This window comes from Amblyraja radiata, chromosome 20 (assembly GCF_010909765.2).
Source record: "Amblyraja radiata isolate CabotCenter1 chromosome 20, sAmbRad1.1.pri, whole genome shotgun sequence".
NCBI classification, from domain to species: Eukaryota; Metazoa; Chordata; class Chondrichthyes; order Rajiformes; family Rajidae; genus Amblyraja; species Amblyraja radiata.
The window spans coordinates 37,796,538-37,818,027 of NC_045975.1; the positions used below are offsets into that span (position 1 = coordinate 37,796,538).

The 21,490-nt window shown below is 44.6% G+C and overlaps 1 protein-coding gene across 2 annotated transcripts in view; it reads left to right on the forward strand.

Moving 5' to 3' along the window:
* Positions 1–10,845: 10,845 nt before the first annotated feature.
* Positions 10,846–21,490, forward strand: part of LOC116984316 (transmembrane protein 178B-like) — a 36,169-nt gene continuing 25,524 nt past the window's right edge. Inside the window, exon 1 of one of the 2 annotated variants that reach the window (XM_033038439.1) lies at positions 10,846–12,226. In XM_033038439.1, the coding sequence (XP_032894330.1) occupies positions 11,866–12,226 (361 nt within the window). In that variant the 5' untranslated portion in view covers positions 10,846–11,865. The remainder of the gene's footprint in view (positions 12,227–21,490) is intronic. The other variant, XM_033038438.1, reaches the window with a different exon arrangement.

Sequence of the window (21,490 nt, forward strand, 5' to 3'; positions counted from 1 at the left end):
ACAGCCACGAAAATATGGCTCCAAGAATAGGTAAAAAGTGAAGTGTTGATTCATCTCTTCACTCTCCAGAGCCTTTTCACCACCTACAAAGGCCAGGTTAGGAGTGTGATGTATTAATTTGCACTTGGGTGCATACCGATGCCACAAGTAAAAAAACCAGTGCAAACTAATCTATATGACTGGCACTGTCCAACATCATCCAAACACCTTGGCTGCATAATGTATCACCATTGTGATCTACTGTAACAACTCACTATCTGAGATAAGCACTGGAATCACAAAGTTTCGAACACAACAGGAGTCCAATTGATCTACTCATGTTTATGTTGATTGAATAAAGATATTCAGCCAAATCCCACCTTCCAACACTGGGTGCCTGCAGGCAATAAGTTCTTGGTCACTACTTTTTTAATTCATCTTTCCTCTAAATCGAGCAACTTAAGAACATAATAATTTGTAGGAGGTATGTGCCATCTCGCAAAAATATGCACAGAGCAAATCTAAAGTTAGATAAAAAGTAAAAAATCAAAGCTTAATGGTCTTTATTTGAATGTATGTAACATTTCTAATAAGATAAATGAGTTGAGGGCAACATTGGAATATGATATAATAGCTTGTTATAGAGCGATCATGAGTGGGGGCACAATGTTCCAGAAGAGCAGGTCAAAATAGAAAAGACATGGGTTAGCATTCTTAATCAAGGAAGGTATCCATGAAGAAGGGTTTTGGCCCGAAACGTCGCCTATTTCCTTCGCTCCATAGATGCCGCTGCACCCGCTGAGTTTCTCCAGCGTTTTTGTGTACCCCAGGTATCCATTCAATGTTGATTTGAAGCAGAGGAGTGTCATATAGAATTGGTTCATGTTGAAATCATGATAGCAAGGGGGAAAAAATGTGGGTGAGATTGCTCTATGGTACACCAAAATGTAATTTCTCATGAAATTGGTAGAGCATAAATGGGGAAATTTCTGGGGCATATTTGAAGGGAACTGCAATTGTCATGAGAGATTTTAACTGAAAGAATTAAAATGGCATGGGTATCACAGAAGAAAACAAATGTGTGCGTCAGGGATTACTTCATAGAATAGTAAGTTGTAAATCCCACCTAGGAACAGGCTTTTTTAGATTTGGTCATGTGCAATGAGGAAGAATTAATAAAATATCTTGTGGTTAATGATCGCCTAGGAGGATGTGACCACAGTAGGAGAGAATTACAGGTTCGGTTTCACGATGAACACCACAGGATCTCAACCACAATTGTCAAAATAAGGACAATTATAATGGTGTGTTGTCTAAGGTGAACAATAACAATAAACTAAGACTTGATCAGTCGATGAACAGTGGTAGAAATTAAATCTGCTATTAAAACAATGCTCATCGAGAATTTGTCCCAATGAGAAAGAGATATTCTGTGAAAAAGAGGCCAAGAATAATGTTCAATGAAAAGTCAGGCATAAAGAGTGATAATGGCTTTAGTAGGCCAGAGAACTGGGAAGTTTTTAGGATCTAGCAGCAAAAGAATAAAAAACTAATCTGAAGGGAAATTTGACGAGAGAAAATTTGGGTGTAATATAACAATCTTAAGAGTTTCTCGGACTATGTAAAAAGAATAAGATAAGTAAGGTAAGTGTAAGATGTCATGTTTATTGTCATGTAAACCGAGGTACAGTGAATGGCTTTTGCATGCTATCCAGTCAAAAAAAACCTATACTTAATAACAATCAAGCCGTCCACAGTGTTTCGGTAAAGGGTACAACATCTAGCACAAGATGAATTCTGATTAAAGATAGCTCAAAGGTCTCCAATGATGTAGATGGGAGGTCAGGACCACACTCTAGCTGGTGAGAGGATGGTTCAGTTGCCTGATAAAATCAGGGAAGAAACTGTCCCTGAATCTGGGAAGAAACTGTCCCTGAATTTCAAACTTCTGGGCCTCTTGCCTGATGGGAGAGGGGAGAAGAGGGAGTGATCAGGGTGAGACTGGCCCGTGATTATGCCTTGCCGAGAAAGCATGGTGTAGATCGAGTCAATGGTTGATTTGAGTGATTACCATGCTGTGGTGCATCCCGATAAAATACTATTTACTGCACATCTGTAGAAGTTGGTGAGGGTTGTTAGGGACATGCTGCACCTCATAAGCCATCCAAGGAAGTAGAAGCATTGGTGTGCTTTCTTGGCCAAAGCTTCGATGTGGCTAGTCCAGGACCAATTGCTTGTGATATTTACTCCTAAGAATGAAGCTTTCAACCATCTCTATTTAAGCGCCATCAATATATACAGGGTTGTGTGTGGTGCTTCACTTCCTGAAGTCAATCCCACTTTCCTTTGTCTTGCTGACATTGCGGAAGAGGTTGTTGTCTTGGCACCAGGTAACGTGGTTCACAATCTCCTTCCTGTACTACTTCTCGTCATTATTTAATATCTGGCCCACAGTGGCATAGTCTGCAAACTTGTAAATTGAGTTGGATTGGTATTAGACTGCACAGTCATGAGTATATAGAGTATAGTAGGGGGCTGAGAACATATCCTTGTGGAGCACCCTTGCTGAGGATTATCGTAGAAGATGATCTATCACCTATCCTCACTGATTATGGTCTTGGTCAGGAAGTCGAGGATCCAGTTTCAGAGGGGAGTGCGGACTCCAAGTTCCACAAGGTTTTAGAAGAGCTTGGTTGGGAAAATGGTATTGAAACCGAAGCTGTAGTTTATGAATAGGAGTCTGACAGAGGCGTCCTTCTAATCAAGGTGTTCCAGTGATGTGTGTAGGGCCAGGGAGATGGCATCAGCCCTCGACCTGCTGTGGCAGTAGGTGAACTGCAGTTGGTCAAGGCTGTTTGGTAGATAGGATTTATTGTGTGCCATAACTATGTTCTCCAGAGACTGCCTGACCCTCGGAATTACTTCAGAACTTATGTTTTTTTTGTAAACCAGCATCTGTAGTTCCTTGTTTCTACTCTCTACATCTAGTCTGTTTAGCTCTTTAAGAATTTTGCACATATGATGAGAATCTTGATTCTTCTAAACTTCAGGGAATTAACTCCCAGTCTATTCAATATCTGCCCAAAGAGCAAATCTGCCATCTCTGAACACAGTCTGAAGAACCTTTGTTGTACTCCTTGTGAACAGTAAGAGGATGGCTGGAATTTGGAATACCCCCACTGCCTGAGAAAGTGGTGAAGCAGGTACTCTTGCAGCATGTAAAAAGTATCTGGGTGAACATTTGAATCATCAAGGCCTAGAAAGTTATAGACCACATGCTGATATATGGGGTTAATAGAGATGGATATGATATTTGGCATGGAAGGGGTGAGCCAAAACTCTATAATTTTCCAATCTCACAAAGTCCCCATGCGGTCTTTTTTGCTCCAGTGGTTAAACGCTCATTCAAGGATGAACATACCATTTGTCTGGCTAATTGCTTGCTGCATCCAAGATGTTGCCCTACAAACACACTTGGATCTCTATGAATATCAACAGTACCCAATCTCTCAGTTTAACAAGTTTTTCAATTATTTGCCCCAATGTGGATCATTTCACATTTTCCACATTTGACAAACACGTGGTTTGATCAACGTTATAAATAGTTTTACTTTTATTTAAATTTCCTCTATATTTCTTTCAATTCCCTTACGTTCTGTTGCGTATGTGCCAGAAACGTTTGAGAGGCTATACCTTCTGAGAGGTTTATCATTTATTGGTGATTTGGAAATATAGGTGGGACTTGGTGGTGGAACCTCATCCTATTGAGGTCTGCGGAGGTCCCCTTTTACTTGGATCTACATTTAACCATGGAATATGTGAGACATGACCTCCCCATCTCCCATTCAGCATGCAGCTATAACAACCCAGTGCCCACTTTCCCACTCCATTCCAGGATGCATTCTTTAAATCTTAAGAAAATATTAATAGTGAAGCAGTAGATATTAATACCTTCATACATCACCAATGTGAATATAAAACTCAATTATTTCCACTTCACACCGGATACATTTTATCATGCAAGGTGGGATATTTTGGTCTGTCTGTGTTGGACCAGGTTTCCTTTATGCAGCCTGTCAATTTAACTTGCTGTAATTGCTCTTGTTCATAATGATTGTATTAAAAGCTGTTACATTTTCCCAATGTGGTCCTTGTACAACTTGTGCGTGGGTGAATTGTTTGGTCAAGTTCAAATTAGTAACTGATTCACTTCATGGTGAACTAATCATTAGTTAAAGAGGAATAGCAGCACGGCAGTTCTGCTGCTACCTCAGATTCAACGACCAAGTTTAACCATGACTGCTGTCTGAGAAGATTCTTATGACCGATTAGGTCCACCACTCATCCACCCCCCACCCCACCCCACTTGGTCTCCTCCCATATCCCAACGATGTGCAGATAGGTTTATTGGCCACGGTAAATTACCTCATGAGATAATGTGGCAAAAGTGAGTTGATGGGCTTGTAGGAAAGGTAAGTTTGGTATTGAGAGGAATTGGGACTAATGTGCAAAGATCCTATAGTGAGCTCTTTGCTAATGTGAATGCGCTGCTGTGAACTGACTTGAACCCAAAGTGCTGAATGGCCTGCTTTATTTTGCTGTGATAAGCAGTTACTTTGTTTTGAAGATTTTCTACCTTCAGATTTGTGGAGGCATCCTTAATACAAGGTACCCTGTCTGTACACTGATCATCCACGGTGCATGATATTGCTGAGGTTCAATGTGTTTCATATATTATCTGCCTTTCCCTATTTTGTATCATTGTTTGTCACATTCAGAGATATAATTATTTATTGTTGTCTTTCGTACTCCTCTCTGTTTCATCAAAACTCCTTTGTTGTTCTAGTAACTCATGTTAGTCATAAGTGAATGTTTTATCTGCTATCCCATCAGGCAGACTTTGACAACTACTGGTGACCATGGGGGAGGTTGGTGCGGACCAAGTCTAGTTTCAATACAGGGAAAAATATGCCGTGAATATGGAGGCCGTGAAATATTCTCGGCCTCCATCATCCACACAAGCAGTGCATTCCAGATTTCAACTACTATCTGCGTGAGAAAGTTCTTCCTCAGATCACTTCTAAATCTCTTCCCCTCATACCCTAAACCTGTACCTTTAGTTTACAACGCCTTGGGGAGAAGTTTCTTATTATCTAAACCATCTGCCTTTTGTTTTATATACCTTCATTGTGCCATCTTGGCCTCCTGTCTAAGGGAACAAAGCCCAGCCTACCAAGTCTCTCTTCATCACTGTTATTCAATCCTATGGTATACCACTGGTCCATCACAAATACAATGCACAACCATCACCCTATTTATTACTACACTGACCTCATCAACAATTTTTTTTTAACTTAGAAAGAATTCTATCAAATTGGTCAGATTCGATCACACCCAGCAAAGCCTGATTGATTATTCTCTGTCTTTCCAGGTGTGGAATAATCATGTCCCTTAGATTTTTTCTAATGACTTCCACATCATTGATATCAGACTCAAGTCCGTAATCACCCAGCATATCCCTGATGCTCTTTTAAATAATGATACCTTTTCAATGCCATTATTCCAACCAATCTCATCTCCAAACTTGTAGAATTTCGAGTGCACACTCCCCTCTGCAACTGGATCCTTGACTTCCTGACCAACAGACCCCAATCAGTGAGGATGGGTGACAAATAATTCTCAACACTGGTGTCCGCAAGGATACATTCACAGCCCCCTACCATACTCCTTGTACACTCACGACAGTACAGACAAATACCAATCTAACTATACAAGTTTGCAGATGACATGACTGTAGTGGGCCAGATATCAAATAATGATGAGTACAGAAAGGAGATTAAGAACCTTGTAACTTGAGGCTTAGAAAACAACCTTTCCCTCAATATCAGCAAGACAAAGAAGATTGTAATTGACTTCAGGAAGCGAAACAGTTCATGCACCCCAATCTTTGTTGATGCACCTAAAGCAGTGATGGTAGAAAGCTTCAAGCAATAAATATCACCAGCAATTTGTCCTGGACCAGCTGCTTCGTAGCTAAGGCCAAGAAAGAACACCAATGCCTCTACTTCCTTATAAAGTTTAGGAAGTTCAGCATGCCCCCCACACCCCTCACCAACTTCTACAGATGCACTATAGAAAGCATTTTATTGGGAGACATCACAGCTTGGTTTGGGAATAGCACCATCCAAGACCACAAGAAATTGCAGAGTTGTGGAAGTTGCCTAGACCATCACACAAACCAACCTCCCTTCCATTGATTACATCTACACCACACTGCCTCGGATTTTCCTTAATCTTCTCCATCAGTTATTCGTGCTTCCTCCTTTTCTTTCTAATTTCTTTAAGTATCCCCTATACTTTCTGTACTTCTGAAGACCTCCCCAATTTTCACTTCTTGATGCCGACTAAATGCCTTTTTTGTAAATATTCCAATCCTCTATCCCTTGACAGCCAAAGTATATAAAACAATACAGCTCAGGAACAGGCCCTTCAGCTCACAATGTTTGTGCCAAATGTGATGCCAAATTAAACTGTAGGAAGGAACTGCAGATGCTGGTTTATACCAAAGATAGGCACACAATGCTGGAGTAATTCAGCAGGTCAGACAGCATCCCTGGAGAAACGAAATAGGTGATGTTTTGGGTCAGAACCTTTCTTCAGTTAACTGATCTAATCTGCCTGTGCATGATCCATATTGCTCTACTCCCTGCCTATATTAAATGCCAATATTGTATCTGCCTCTACCATCACCCCTGGCAGTGCATTCCAGGTCCCAACCACTCTCTGTGTAAGAAGCTGCCCTACACATTGCCATTTCTACAATCCACCCTTCGGAAAACTCCTTTCATTTTTGAATGACTCCCACTTGTGCAAAGTAGATCTGCATGCGGCAGCTGCTCCCAGTATGTTCTTGTTGTCCTCCTGTCATCTGTCACCTCCCTTGTGACCAGTTAAGACAGAAACATCTGCCGTGGCCCCAATAATCTATTTGTCTGGGATGCATTTCGTCATCAATTGTTGCCTCCCCCATTTTAAATGATAATATGTTATAGAATTTCCACTCCACACCTGAATTCTTCAACTACAATGTCCTTCTCCTTAATGAACACAGATGAGAAATATCTGTATTATCCCCAGCATAAATAACACCAACTCAGGTGTGCGGTTAGTTGTGCTAATAATGACTTGCTTTTTCATTGTGCAATTAATGTTTTAATAAGCACCGAAAGTGCTTAAAATATTCAATAGGTAGGGCAGCATATGTGATGAGAGAAACTTAATCTTACAGGTCAATGACCCTTTAAAATAAAGTATATACAAATATGACCATTATCTGAAGAAGGGTTTCGGCCCGAAACGTTACCTATTTCCTTCGCTCCATAGATGCTGCTGCACCCGCTGAGTTTCTCCAGCATTTTTGTGTACCTATGACCATTAACTTGTTAGCTGTTTCTCCCTCCCCAGCTGCTGCTTCACCTCTGAAGGGTGGAACAGCTGGTAAAGTTGCTGCCTCACCACACCAGAGTCCAGGGTTCGAACCTGACCTTGGGTGCTGTCAGTGTGGAGTTTGCACATTTTGCGTGTGACAACATAGGTTTCCTCCCGGTGCTCCGGTTTCCTCCTATATCCCAAAGATGTATCCCAAAGGCTTCTGTAAACGCTAGTGTATGGGGAGTGAGTGAGAAAGTGAGATCATGGAAGTAGTATAAACCGGTGAATGAAGTCGGTATGGACACAGTATGGACATGGAAGGGCCTGTTTCCATGCTATGTCTCTAAACTAAAACTACTAACATTTCTAGCACTTTAACTTCCAGCGATGGCAGTCTTGAATTTACAATTCAAGACTGCGAGTCAATTTCCTGAGTTACATTGAACACGTGGGTAGGTCTCCAAGCCTATAGTAAGGTTTAATATCCCTTGTTGTTCCATTTAGTATTGAGTTAATGGTCAACTGCCCCTAGAATATCCCCATTAGATATGTGTAAAACTACTTCTGGATTTTTGTAAACAACTGAGGTTGACCTTATCCACAAGGTGATAAGTGTCTAGATTTTGTGCCGCACAGGGACCAGTAACGGAAAATATATTCGCTTCAGTCACATTACCAACTTCCCATTTCCCTTCCGTTTTCTTACCATCAAAGTGTATATTTTTGTGTGTCCTTCATTGGGATATTCTGCCACATTTTAAATATAGAACACGGAACAATCCAACACAGGAACAGACCCTTCAACCCACCTTGTCTCTGTCGATCATGATGCCATTTTAAACTAATTTCATCTGTCTGCAAATGCCCCTCTATTCCTAATCCGTTCGTGTGCAAAAAACCTCTTAAATGTTGCCATCATAGCTGTTCCTACCACCTCTCCCAGCAATGTGTTTCAGGCACCTAGCATTCTCGGTAGAGAAAAATAGATTTGTCTTACAAATTTTCTTTTAAGCTTTTCCCCTCTCACTTTAAACCTAGGTCTAGTATTTAAGATTTTCAACCTGGGTAAAGAAAACTGACCCTGAGAGAAATTTCTGTGCCTTTATCTACTCTATCTATGCCTTTCATCATGTTATACATTTCAATGGGGGTCCATTGTCTGTTGGAACAACATTGACCCCTCAGCCTTCAGTGCTCCAGAATAAACAATCTAAATGTGTCCAACTTCTGCCTCATAGCTAATACAGTCCAATCCAGGCACCATCCTGGTGAATCTGTTCTGCCCCCTCTCAAAAACCCACTTCCTACATTGCGGCAACCAGAACAATGCACAATATTTCAAATATAGCCTAACCAAACTTATATACAGTTGCCCAATAACTTGCTCATTTTTATACTCAGTGCCCTGATCGATGAGGACACGCATGCCATTAGGCTTCTGTACCACCCTCTCCACTTGTGTTGCCACTTTCAGGATGCTATGCATTTGACCCCCAAGATTTATCTGTCCAGAGATGCTCCTGTTAGTCCTGCAACTTATTGTATGCATTCCTCTTGCATTTGACCCCCCTGCCTCACCATTATCTCCATATCACCAATCTCACCATTATCCATGTGTCTGTTGGTGAATGCTGATACAAAATACTCATTTAATAGCTTGCCTATGTCCTCTGGCTTCTTCCATAAATACCAAGCTTAAGTCTTTCCCAAGCTACCTTCTTGCTCCTAACATATATATATATAAATGCCTTGGGATTCTCCTTAATCCTACTTGTCAATGGCCTCCTTTAGCCTTCCTAATTTCTTGTTGAGGTTCTATTGCCTGGAACGTGCTACCAGAGGTGGTGGTAGAAGCAAATATGATGGTGGTATTTAAGAAGCTATTAGATAGGCACATGTGGGGATATGGATCACGTAGTAGCAAAAGAGATTAGTTTCATTTGGCATCATGCTTGACACAGATTGTGGGCCAAAGGGCCTTTTCCTGTACTGTACTGAGGTGTCCTGTCTCCTTTTCTGCTTCCTTTATATAGCTGGGGTGGATGGATAGGACAAAGGGGATATCTGAAAGTGAGACCAATGTTATAATGGAGGCGAAGTCATGCAGTCATCTGGTTAATGAGGCACTTGGAGGGTGATCATACAGATGAAGTGGAATGTGTTGCAAATAGTGGAACTGTGAAACATGTCGGCTTGTCAGTGCAGAGAGAAAAACAAAGGTAATGTCACAGAAGAAGGGTCTCGACCCAATACGTCACCCATTCCTTCTCTCCAGGGATGCTGCCTGTCCCGCTGAGTTATTCCAGCATTTTGTTGTCACAGATGAATGACTGGCAGCAGAAACGGTCGCCTTGCTTTTTACATTTACATTTGAGTTTGTTTTTGCCCTGGTAACATTGCATACGTCCAGGTCTCATAAAATTAGAAACATGAAACATTGCAGAAGCTGAAATCTTGAGCAGAAAACAAACTTCTGGGGAGATCAGCAGGTCAGGCAGCATCTGTCAGGGGAAATAGACAGGTAATGCTATGGATCGGGCCCCTTCTTAAGACGTCGTCTGTCCATTACCTCCGCAGATGCCGCCTGCCCCCCTGAGTTCCTCCAGTACTTTGATTTGTTTTATTCATAATTTGGAAGACTTCAGTTAGTGCACAGCCAATATAAAAAGGTCGCATATGGTTTAGTATGCTCATGAGGATATAATACTGACCATATTGTCAGTGAGCTGAGGTTATACATCCCCCACCATATGTATTCACTACCTTGCCCCACACAAGCATCGGCGGGGTTAGAAATAGATTTTGGCTGAGCTATACGAATACGACTGATACAATCATAGAGTGATACAGTGTGGAAACAGGCCCTTCGGCCCAACTTGCTCACACCAGCCAACATGTCCCACCTGCCCGCGGTTGGCCCGTCTCCCTCCAAACCTGTCCTATCCGTGTACCTGTCTAACTGTTCCTTAAATGCCGGGATAGTCCCTGCCACAACTACCTCCTCTGGCAGCTTGTTCCATACACCCACCACCCTTTGTGTGAAAAAGGTACCCCTCAGATTTCTATTAAATATTTTCTCCTTCATCGTAAACCTATGTCCTCTTGTCCTTGATTCACCTACTCTGGGCAAGAGATCTCGATCACTGACTGGACAAGTGCATCTAATCGATCTATTCCTCTCATGATTTTATCCACGTCTATAAGATCACCCCTCATCCCCCTGCGCTCCAAGGAATAGAGTCCCAGTCTACTCAACCTCTCCCTATAGCTCAGACCCTCTAGTCCTGGCAACATCCTCATAAAATGCATTCATGATCAATGATAAATGCATTGGCTTTCAATTGTCCCCTGATCGTTTATGCGGCCACCTCTAACAGTTGCATTTGGATCGCGTCGTCTTTAATATGGTAGAACAACATTTAGCCGGCAATATACCAAATGTTCAGAAAATCTTACCAAATTCAATTCTGTAAACCGTTGTTTTGTGAGCGCCGACTGTTCTGGCTACTGGTCCCATACCCCCGGCATTTGGCAGGGCGGAGTTTACCTTGTCTGGGTACATCATCAGTAGGTCGCTCGCTCCCTCGGGCTGCGGCGCCACAAATAAAACGTGTTTTTGCTGAAATGTGTCGAGGGCTGTGTCTGCCCAGCTCCAGTTTCCCCCGGCGGCCGCTCACGTGTGCTTCCACGGCCGGAGGCTGTGGAGGAGAGACGAGGCGGGATGGCGGATGCTTGAAGCGTGGGGCTGGGAACGGGGAGGAGGGGAGTTTTCACACTGACTCGGGTACTGGGCGGAGCTGTGGTCGGTGAGCGGTTGAGCCGGCGACTCGGGAGGTGGGCGGTAACGTGAGCGGGGTGGGTCGCCCGCAGGGCGCTGTGAGCAGGGCAAGTGTTCCCAACATCTACCGCTGCCCCGTTTCCCCCTCTTTGTTACTCCCTCCCTCTGGGCTCAGTGCGACTGTGGCCCCCTGCATGCTGCTGGTGCGGACGGCACCGTGAACCTGTCTTAGCCCGGGCTGGGTTGGGCTGAGCTTGCATCTGTACCTGTTACCCCGGGTTAGGTTTGGCTCGATACCTGTTCCCACGGGGTTGGCTCCTCTGGGTACCAGCAACCCCGAGCTGAATGAGTCCGGACTGCACTAGGATTGGATCGCTATGTGTTACTCGGACTAATCGACTAACACAGCGTGTGTTGCCCCGGGGTAAGGTCGGGGCAGTACCTGTTATCCCGGGCAGGGGCAGGTCGATATTGTTAAGCCGGGTTAGGGTCGGGTCGGTACCATTTACCCCGCTCAGTATCTACTAACCCGAGCTGGAATCAGCTCGGTTGCTGTTATCCCGGGCTAGGTCGGGAGGACTGGTGTTAGCCCGGCTGGGCGTGTGGCCGGAGTGGAGCGGGCTGCGGGAATGGCCGGGCTGTGAGTGAGGCGCTGCCCGTTGTGTAGCTGAGTGAAGATGGCGGCGATGAGGCTGCTGACGGGCGCCGGGCTGCTGTTGGCTCTGTGTGCGCTCGGCCTCCTGGCCATGGCCATCTGCACCGACTACTGGTATGAGACGGACGCGCGGCGGCACCGCGACCGCTGCAAGAACTACGCCAACAAGAGGAACGACCCCGGCTTCATCTACACTCCCAACCACAACCTGCCCCTCCGCCAGGCGCCGCTCAGCCTCCCGCACCGCTCCAGGAGGTTCTTCCTGGGCTCCGCTTCCGTGGACTCCCACTGCAGCAGGCAGTTCAACTCCACCGTCCTCGGCCTGTGGAGGAAATGCCACCGCCAGGACTTCGACCTGGACACCGAGGAGCTGATCTTCAAGGGTGAGTGGCGCTGGGGCAGCTGCCGATCCGCTGGGATGGGGGCTAGGAGTCTACAAGCTGGAGGCGCCCGGCTGGGCTGGGCTGGGCTGGGCTGGGGTGGGGCTGCCTGGCGGGAAGGTGCGGAGATCTGGCGGGAAGGTGAGCTCAGCTCAGCGGGCGGGCGGGCCGGCTTGGTCGCTGGCCGTGGTGCTGAAGCCGCCGTGCAACAGGAGCCCGGTGCTGGGGCCGCTCCTCTGCTCTTACAAAGCAGGTGGATGGAGGGAGGGGGGGGAGTGAGTGAGCACGGAAGCAGGAGTGATATCTAGGAATGGTGGGGAAAGATTGCTAATCGCCCCAGAAGGATGGGTGCGGGCGGGAATGGCTGTGGGTCTCGGATTTAGGAACAGGTGCAATTCCCGTCCTCTCCCTGTTCGGTGGGGTAATAACCGTCTCAGGGAGGAAGGAGAGAGCAGATGAAGGGAGGCCTTGTAACATGGCGAGCACTGACTCCGCTTTCCCACTCTCCGCTCGCTGCAGACCGAAGAAGCAATGCATTGTAAATATTGCCGCGAGTGAAGGCAGGCAGGCGCTGGGGCAACATGGAGGAGGGTAATGATAGGGGGTGTGTAGTCGCTGCCAGTTCAACGGATTACAGTGTGGGAAATAACCGAAGCGGCAGAAGGGAAATGAGATGGAAGAGGGTAGGTGGTATGGGGGGGTTAATGAGAGAGGGGTAAGGGTAGGTGACGTGGTGGGATAGAGAGGGCGAGGAGACTACATGTGACGGAGTGGGGAACAGAGGTAAGGAGAGAGAGAGAGCAGGTGACGGTGGAGTATAGGGGAGGAGAGAGGGCAGGTAATGGTAGGATACAGAGGGAAGGGGAGAGGGCAGGAGGGGTGAAGTCCGGAAAGATGGATATACAGGGTGAGTACTTCACCCCACCTGCACTCTCCCCTTCGCTCTGTATCCCACCGTTACCTGCCCTCTCCTTTTCCCTCTGTTCCTCACTCCATCACCTGCAGTTTCCTCACCCTCTATATCCCAAGTGAACGAAGAGAGGGAGTTTACCGGTATACAGAACAGGAGAGGGGACAGAGGGAAGAGAGGACAGGGCGCAGTGTGGGGGTTGGGGGAGCATTGATATAGCAACCACAGTGGCAGAGTAAGTGGATGGAGATATATAAATGGGTAGGGCGTGGGGAGGGGAATGCGAGGGGGGGGAATACAGAGGGGGGGAGAGTACAGGGAGTGTGTTTGGGAAATGGAGGGAGAGACGGTGTGGGGGGAGAGCAGGGAATGAGGGGAGGAGGTAGAGAGAGTGGTTGTGTCAAAGAGAGCATTGATTATGTATGGGAGCAGAGGATGAAGGAATAGATGGCAGGGAACAGAAGTAGGTGGGACATAAGAGTAGTAGTAATAGTCCATTTAGTCTCTTATGGCTGTTTTTCTACCTCATCTCTTCCCTCCTATCTCTGTACACCTGGTTCCTCGATCTGAATGCAATAGATGGCCATCTGAACAGAGAATGAGCATTAAAAAAACCCAACTTCAGAGTAAAAAAAATTATCCTCAATTCAGTAGTAACCCTTATTTTGAGACTGTGACCCTCATTTCTGGACTTTCTAATCAGGAGAAACATCCTCCTGATATCCAACCTGCGATGCTCTCAAAGTACTTTGTGCATCACAATGATCTCTCTCATGCTTTTAAAATTGAGAAAAGAGAGTTCTGATCCACTCAATTTCTCCTTGTATGACAGTGCAGCTATCCAGGCAACTAGTGGGATGAATATTCAACATACTCCCGCTATGCCAAGTATATTCCTTCCGTTAGGAGACCTAAACTGTACACAATAGCTCAGTTGCAGTCTTGCCCATGCTCCACATCATTCTGATATCTACAGATACATCTATCATTGCTGCATACTGTTTACTCTGAGCTTCATATGAACAAGGAATTGCCGTACACCCTGGTGTATATGACAACAACCTAATATCAATCTCAATCCAGTTAGACTTCATAAAACATGCAAACGATTTTGTTTTAAATGCAGATGCTAAAAATCTGAAATAACAACAGAAAATGCTGGAAACACTCACCACATAATGTTCTGAAAAAAGGTCTTCAATCTTTTATTTTAAGCTTCTTTTATTTCTTGTATAAATTATTTTAAAATAACAGTCACATTTCCATTTACCTTCTGAACTGCTGGAACCACCTGTGTGTTAGCATCAACATCTCTCACCATTTTAAAATATGAACCTCACATTTTCCCACGTTCTATTCGGCCTGCAATGCTGTTGCCACTGTCAGCTTGTCCATATCTCCGTAAAGTGTTATCATCAATATTTACAATCCTACTTTTTTTTTTTTGTCAGCAGCAAACCTAGAAATGTTACATTTGGTTCCACTGGCCAAGTTATCAACATAGTCTGAAAAGCTGGCATTCAAAGAATGCATTTCTGCAGTTCCCCAATAATCACTGCTGCCCAATTTTTATCCTTTTATGCCAATTGAGTGCCCTTTTAAGTGTTAACTGACTTTCAACTGAAGCTGGGAAATTACTCACAATTCCACGTGTTCTAACTTTGTTTAACAGCCCTGTTTCTTATCAAAAGCCTATTTAAAAAAATCTAAGTACATCACATCCATCTACTCCACTGGAACCATAATAAACTCCAATAGATCATTCAAGTATGATTTTCATTTTATAAATCCATTTTGATACTGCTCAGTTATATTTTCCCAATGGCAGTTGTTAGGTTTGCAAGTCAGTAGCTTGCTGCTTCTCCTCTCCCTCCTTTAGAGCATAGAGGAGTACTGCAAAGGAACAGGCCGTTTGGTCCACAATCTCTGTGCTAATCGCGTTAACTTTACTCAATGCCAAGTTAAACTAATCTCCTCTGCCTGTACATGATCCATACTTCTCCATACCCTGCACATCTGTGCCTATCTAAAAGCCTCTTGAATGTCACGATCATATCTGCTTCTACCACCATTCCTGAAAGCAGGTTCCTTGCACGCGCCACTCTCTGTGTAAAGAAAACTCACCTCCGACATCTTCTTTCAAATTTGGCCCTCTCACCCTAAAGCTATGCCCTCTAGTTTTTGATATTTCTACCCTGGGACAAAGGTTTTCTCTACCCTACCAATGCCTCTCATAATTGTATACACCTCTATCAGGTCTCCCCTCAGCACCCGATTCTTCAGAGAAAACAATCTAAGCTTGTCTAACCTCTCCTTGTATCTGATACCTTCTAATTGAGACAACATTCTGATAAACCTCTTCTATACCCTCTCCAAAGCCTCAATGTCCTTCTTGTAATGGGGTGACCAGAACTGCACATAACACTCCAAATGTAGCCTCATTAATGTCCTATAAAGCTGCAGCATGACTCTTATACTCAAAGACAAATTTGCATTCTTTATCACTTTATCCACTTGTATTGCACTTTCAAGAGCTATGAACTTGGACCCCAACATCCCTCTGTACATCGATCCTGTTAAAGAACTTGCCATTGTTACTTCCCCCATATGTTCAACCTCTCAAAGTGGAACACTTCACAATTGCTCAGATTAAACTCCATCTGCCATTTCTCCGCCCATATGTGTAGCTGATCTATATCCTGCTGTATACTTGGACAGCCTTCTTCACAGTCTACAACTCTTCAAACTTACTAACCAACTATCAACATTTATGTCCAAGTCGTATATATATATACAAATAACAGAGATCCTAGCACAGATCTCTGTGGAACTCCACTGGACACAAACCTCCAGCAGAACAATATTCTTCCACGACAACCCTTTGTTTTCTGAGTAAGCCAGTTCTGAATCCAAATGACCAAGTCACTGTGGGTCTAATGCATCTTAATCTTCTGGGCCAGCCGACCATGAGGGATGTTTTCAAATCCCTTAGCAAAATCCATGCAACTCCCGCTGCCTTATCCTTTTCTGTATAGTGCAGTCACAATTGCTGCCCCCAACAATCTGTGGAATCTACAGAGCATTGGAAGATGATCCCCAGTGTACTGAGCATCTCCCCCAGCCACCTCCTTCAAAACTCGGGTGTACTGAGTCATTGAATCCTGGGGGGTTTGAGCTTTTAGGTTATTAAATCATTTGGTAGGTTTTAATTAATAGTTTACAGCGTGGAAATAGCCCTTCTGCCCAACTTGCTCACACCGGACACATGTCCCATTTACACTAGTCTGCATCTGCCTGTGTTTGGCCCATATCCCTCTGAACCTGTTCTATCTATGTACCTGTCTAAAATGTTTCTTCGAACATTGCGAAAGTACCTGGCTCAACTACCTCCTCTGGCAGCTCGTTCCATACACCTACCACTTTCTGTGTGAAAAAGTTACCCTTCAGATTCCTATTAAACTTTCTCCCCTCGCCTTAAACCTATGTCCTCTGGTTCTCGATTCCCCTACTCTTGGCAAGACTGTGCGTCTACCCAATCTATTCCTCTCATCATTTTATACACCTCTATAAGATCACCCTTCATCCTTCTGTGCTCCAAGGAATAGAGTCCTAGCCTGCTCAACGTCTCCCTATAGCTCAGGCCATCAAGTCCTGGCAGCATCCTCATAAATATTCTCTGCACCCTTTCCAGCTTGACAACATCTTTCCTATAACATGGTGCCCAAAACTGGACACAATACTCGAAATGTAGCCTCACCAACATCTTATGCAACCACAACATGACCTCCCAATGTCTATACTCCTTGCTCTGACTAATGAAGGCCAATATGGCAAAAGCCTTTTTTACCGCTCTTTTTAACTGTGATGCCACTTTCAATGAACTATGTACCAGTACTCCCAGATCCCTCTGCTCTACGACACTCCCCAGACTCCTACCGTTAACTGTGTAGGTTCTGCTTATGTTAGAGCTTCCAAAATGCACCACCTCATATTTCTCTGTATTAAATTCCATCAACCATTCTTCAGCCCACCTGCCCAACCGATCAAGTTCCTGCTGCAATTTTTGACAACCATCTTCACTATCTACAACACCACCCACTTTTGTGTCATCAGCAAACTTTCTCACCATTCCATGTACGTTCTCATCCAAATCATTGTTATAGATGACAAACAGCAATTGAACCCTGAGGCACAACACTAGTCACAATCCTACAGTCCGAAAAGCAATCTTCCACCCTCTGCTTCCTTCCATTGAAAAAGTTACTTTTATAACCACTAAACCAGGTTCGCATCTTAATAAACAGACACCACACAAACTGTTTGGTAGACCAGTTCAAAACTTTACTTATTATCGGCCGATGGAAGGGAGTGAGAATTCCAGCTAAGTGACCAATGTAGACACTCGACTGTCCTCGGTCCACTTCTCTGAACAACAGAATTACATTGCATTAAATAGGGTATTTTTGTCCCCTTAGCACATTCCACAGACATTAGTCATGGTCAGAGGTACAGGAAAAGGTTTCCGCAGAATGCATCACATCAAAGGCATTTTGTTTACATGGTACAAGATATACTAAAAACATTGGCCATTTGGTTTAGGTCATTTTATCTTCAAAGAGATCACCCTAGCTCTTTCACTGCTTCCTCTCTGTCACTTGGTCCCTCATAAACATAGGACACTTTGTTTACGGCATCTTTCTCCAAAGAGATGACTAGCTGTTTCTCTCTTCCTTTCTCGCCTCCTCCCCCATAACATTGGCCATTTGGTTTACGGCATCTTACTTCAAAGAGATCTAGCTCCTCTCTGCTTGTCACTTGGGAGACAATGTTATAGGATTTATTATCTCACACACCGCAACCTGAGGCAAGCCTAATTTGAGACTAAATATAAGCTGTAAGCTAGCCCAGAAGCCAATTTAATATCTTCTTATATTTTTAACTAAAATTCGGCTTCATCATTCCATCCTTTTATCAACATTTTGATAACAACTACAGTCCTTGCTGAGTACATACGAAAGACCATAAGCATCTCATCAGACAAATTAATAGTACACTAGTAACACAATCAATTCATAGTGGACAATCGTTCCACAAGTCCCTCCAAACATTTTAAATGGCCACCAACCTCCCCCGGATGTGACACTAAGATACCACCATAGGACAGGAAAAGGATTATAAAAATTGCTCAGCCTTTATTCGGCTTCGCTTGGAATTCCCCGTGTGCTGGTGTAACTGGTTCATGCTTCTCTTGTGTGGCACTGCATTTGCAACATAACAATGCCCTGTCACAAATATACTGTTTCCTAAATATACACCAGTGCCTTGGTTGTGGCAAAAACAGGTAGATTTAACTGGCATTTGCAGACCTCTTACTGTCTGTAGTCAGGATATCTTTGCTGCGCTTGTCATGTTTGACTTCAATCTTGTTTAAAAGGAGGTGTGTACCATCATTTGAATGTGGGTTAGTCCACAAGCTTGCCATTCTGAAGAAAGTTCAGTCCATGTGGGCTGGGCCACCCCAGAATAAAGGGAGCATGAATAGCCCATCGTCCTTGTTTCCACAAACTGTTCACAGTCAATCAAATGTATCCAGCGACGATGATCTTCAATCTTTACAGCAGTTCATGTTGTTAGCAACACTTGGTTGTTCTTTTCAACACAGTCTCAATTTCTTCTTGTCCCAGCACCATCATCGTATAGCTTTTATGGCCTTGGTCACTGGTTTCCAGCAAAAACTCCTCCAACCTGGGAATGTAGATCTGGCAAGACATGGGTTAATTGCCGTCCATACATAATTAGTTAATTGCCCAGGGCCTGTAGGTGGCTTCCCCCCAATTTAATATCTTCTTATATTTTGAACTAAAATTCGGCTTCATCACCATGAAGCCAATTTTCTATCCATTCAGCGATCTCTTCGTGAATCCCAGGAGATCTAACATTCCAGAGCAACCTACCTTGTCAAATGCCTCACTGAAATCCATGTCTACGATGTCTACAGCTCCACCTTCCATTGTCCTTTTAAGTCACATCTTCAAAACGTTCAAAGGTAGACAAAAATGCTGGAGAAACGCAGCGGGTGAGGCAGCATTAATAGAGCAAAGGAATAGGTAACATTTCAGGTCGAGACCCTTCTTCAGACTGATGTGGGAGTGGGGGCGGGAAGAAGAAAGGAAGAGGCGGGAGAGGTGGAAAGGGGAGGGGTAGAGGGAGAAAGCAAGGACTACCTGAAATTGGAGAAGTCAATACTGCTGGGGTGTAAACTACCCAAGCGAAACATGAGGTGCTGCTCCTCCAATTTGTGGTGGGCCTCACTCTGGCCATGGAGGAGGCCCAGGACAGAAAGGTTGGATTCGGAATGGGAGGGGGAGTTGAAGTGCTGAGCCACCGGAAGATCAGGTTGGTTATTGCGAACCGAGCGGAGGTGTTGGGCGAAGCGATCGCCAAGCCTGCGCGTGGTCTCGCCGATGTAGAGCAGCTGACATCTAGAGCAGCGGATGCAATAGATGAGGTTGGAGGAGGTGCAGGTGAACCTCTGCCGCACCTGGAAAGACTGCTTGGGTCCTTGGATGGAGTCAAGGGGGGGTGGGGGGGGGGGTAAAGCGACAAGTGGGTGGTTTGGGTGGGGAGGGACGAATTGACCAGGGAGTTATGGAGGGAGCGGTCTCTGCGGAAAGCCGAAAGGGGAGGAGATGGGAAGATGTGGCCAGTGGTGGGATCCCATTGGGGGTGGCGAAAATGTCAGAGGATTATCTGTTGTATGTGACGGCTGTTAGGGTGGAAGGTGAGGACAAGGGGGACTCTGCCCTTGTTCCTTGTTAGGAGTGGGGGGATGGAGAGTGAGAGCAGTCACGGGGTATAGAAGAGACCCTGGTGAGAGCCTCATCTATAGTCGAAGAGGGGAACCCCCATTCCCTAAAGAATGAGGACATCTCCGATGTCCTGTTTGGAATACCTTATCCTGGGTGCAGATGTGGCGTAGAAGGAGGAATTGGGAGCAGGGGATGGAGTCCTTACAGGAAGCAGGATGGGAAGAAGTGTAGTCCAGATTCCCCCTTCTTCAAAACACTCAATCAGATTCATGAGACACAACTGCTCACATACAAAACCATGCTGACTATCCCTAATCAACCCATGTTCATCTAAGTGCATGTATATACTATCCCTCAGAATACTCAGAGTAATTTTCTGACCACGGACGTTAAGTTCACTGGCCTGTAGTACCCAGCCTTTTCCCTGCAGCCCTTCTTGAATAGAGGCACAACATTTGCCTCCCTCCAGTCTTCCGACACCTCCGCTGTATTTAAGGACGTCTCCTAAATCTCAGCCAGGGTTCCTGCAACATCCTCTCCAGCTTCTCACAGTGTCTTTGGATATATCTGATCAGGTGCGGGAGATTTGTCTTTCTTCATATGCATCAGGACCTTCAACACATCGGCGACTGTAATACTGACTGCTCTCAAGACAGTTCCAGTGACTGCCCCAAGTTCCTCAGTCCTCTTGTCTTTCTCCACGGTAACAACAGAGGAGAAATACTGATTGAGGACCTTGCCCATCTCCTGTGGCACCACACAGAGTTGACTGTTTTAATTTCTATGGGGTCCACCTCTCTTTCTGCTTACCCTTTTCCCCTTTGTGTGCTTATAAAATATCTTGGGATTTTCCTTAATGCTATCTGCCAGAGCTATGTCCTGTCCTTTGTTTATTTACTCCTTAATTCCTGAAACTCCCCTAGGGATACACTTGATCCCAGCTGCCTATACCTGTCTCATGCCTCCTTACTCCTGACCAAAACCTCAATCCCCCTCGTCATCCAGGCTTACTTACATTTGCCTGCCTTGTCCTTCACTCCAACAGGGACGTGCATGTCCTGAGCTCTGGTCAGCACACTTTTAAAAACATTCCACTTTCCTGACATTCCTTTTCTCTCAAATAACCTACTCTAATCTACTTGAGCGAGTTGCTATCTCAAACCCTCAACGTTGGCCTTGGCCCAATTTAGCATATTAACTTTTTTTACTTCCTCGCATACACTGGGTCCAGTGTCTTGGGGACTCTTTGTTTAATTTTTCAGTTCTTTTCTATTTGTTATTATAAATTATCCTCTCTTTCTGTAAGGGATCCATGGTTGCTTTTCCTTTTTTTTTAATACTTAAAGCAACAATTTTATGTTTCTTGCCGATTTACTGACTATTTTCACTTTCTCTTTCTTTGTCAATTGTTACAATTGTACTGTGTGTTGGTGAGTAAATGCCAGGAATTAGCCTAATCTTTTAGAGTCTCCAAAGCCAATCCATCACCCCTTATGTAAGGTATTGGCATTGGAGACAATCTAAAAGATTAGACTACTTCTTGGGTTG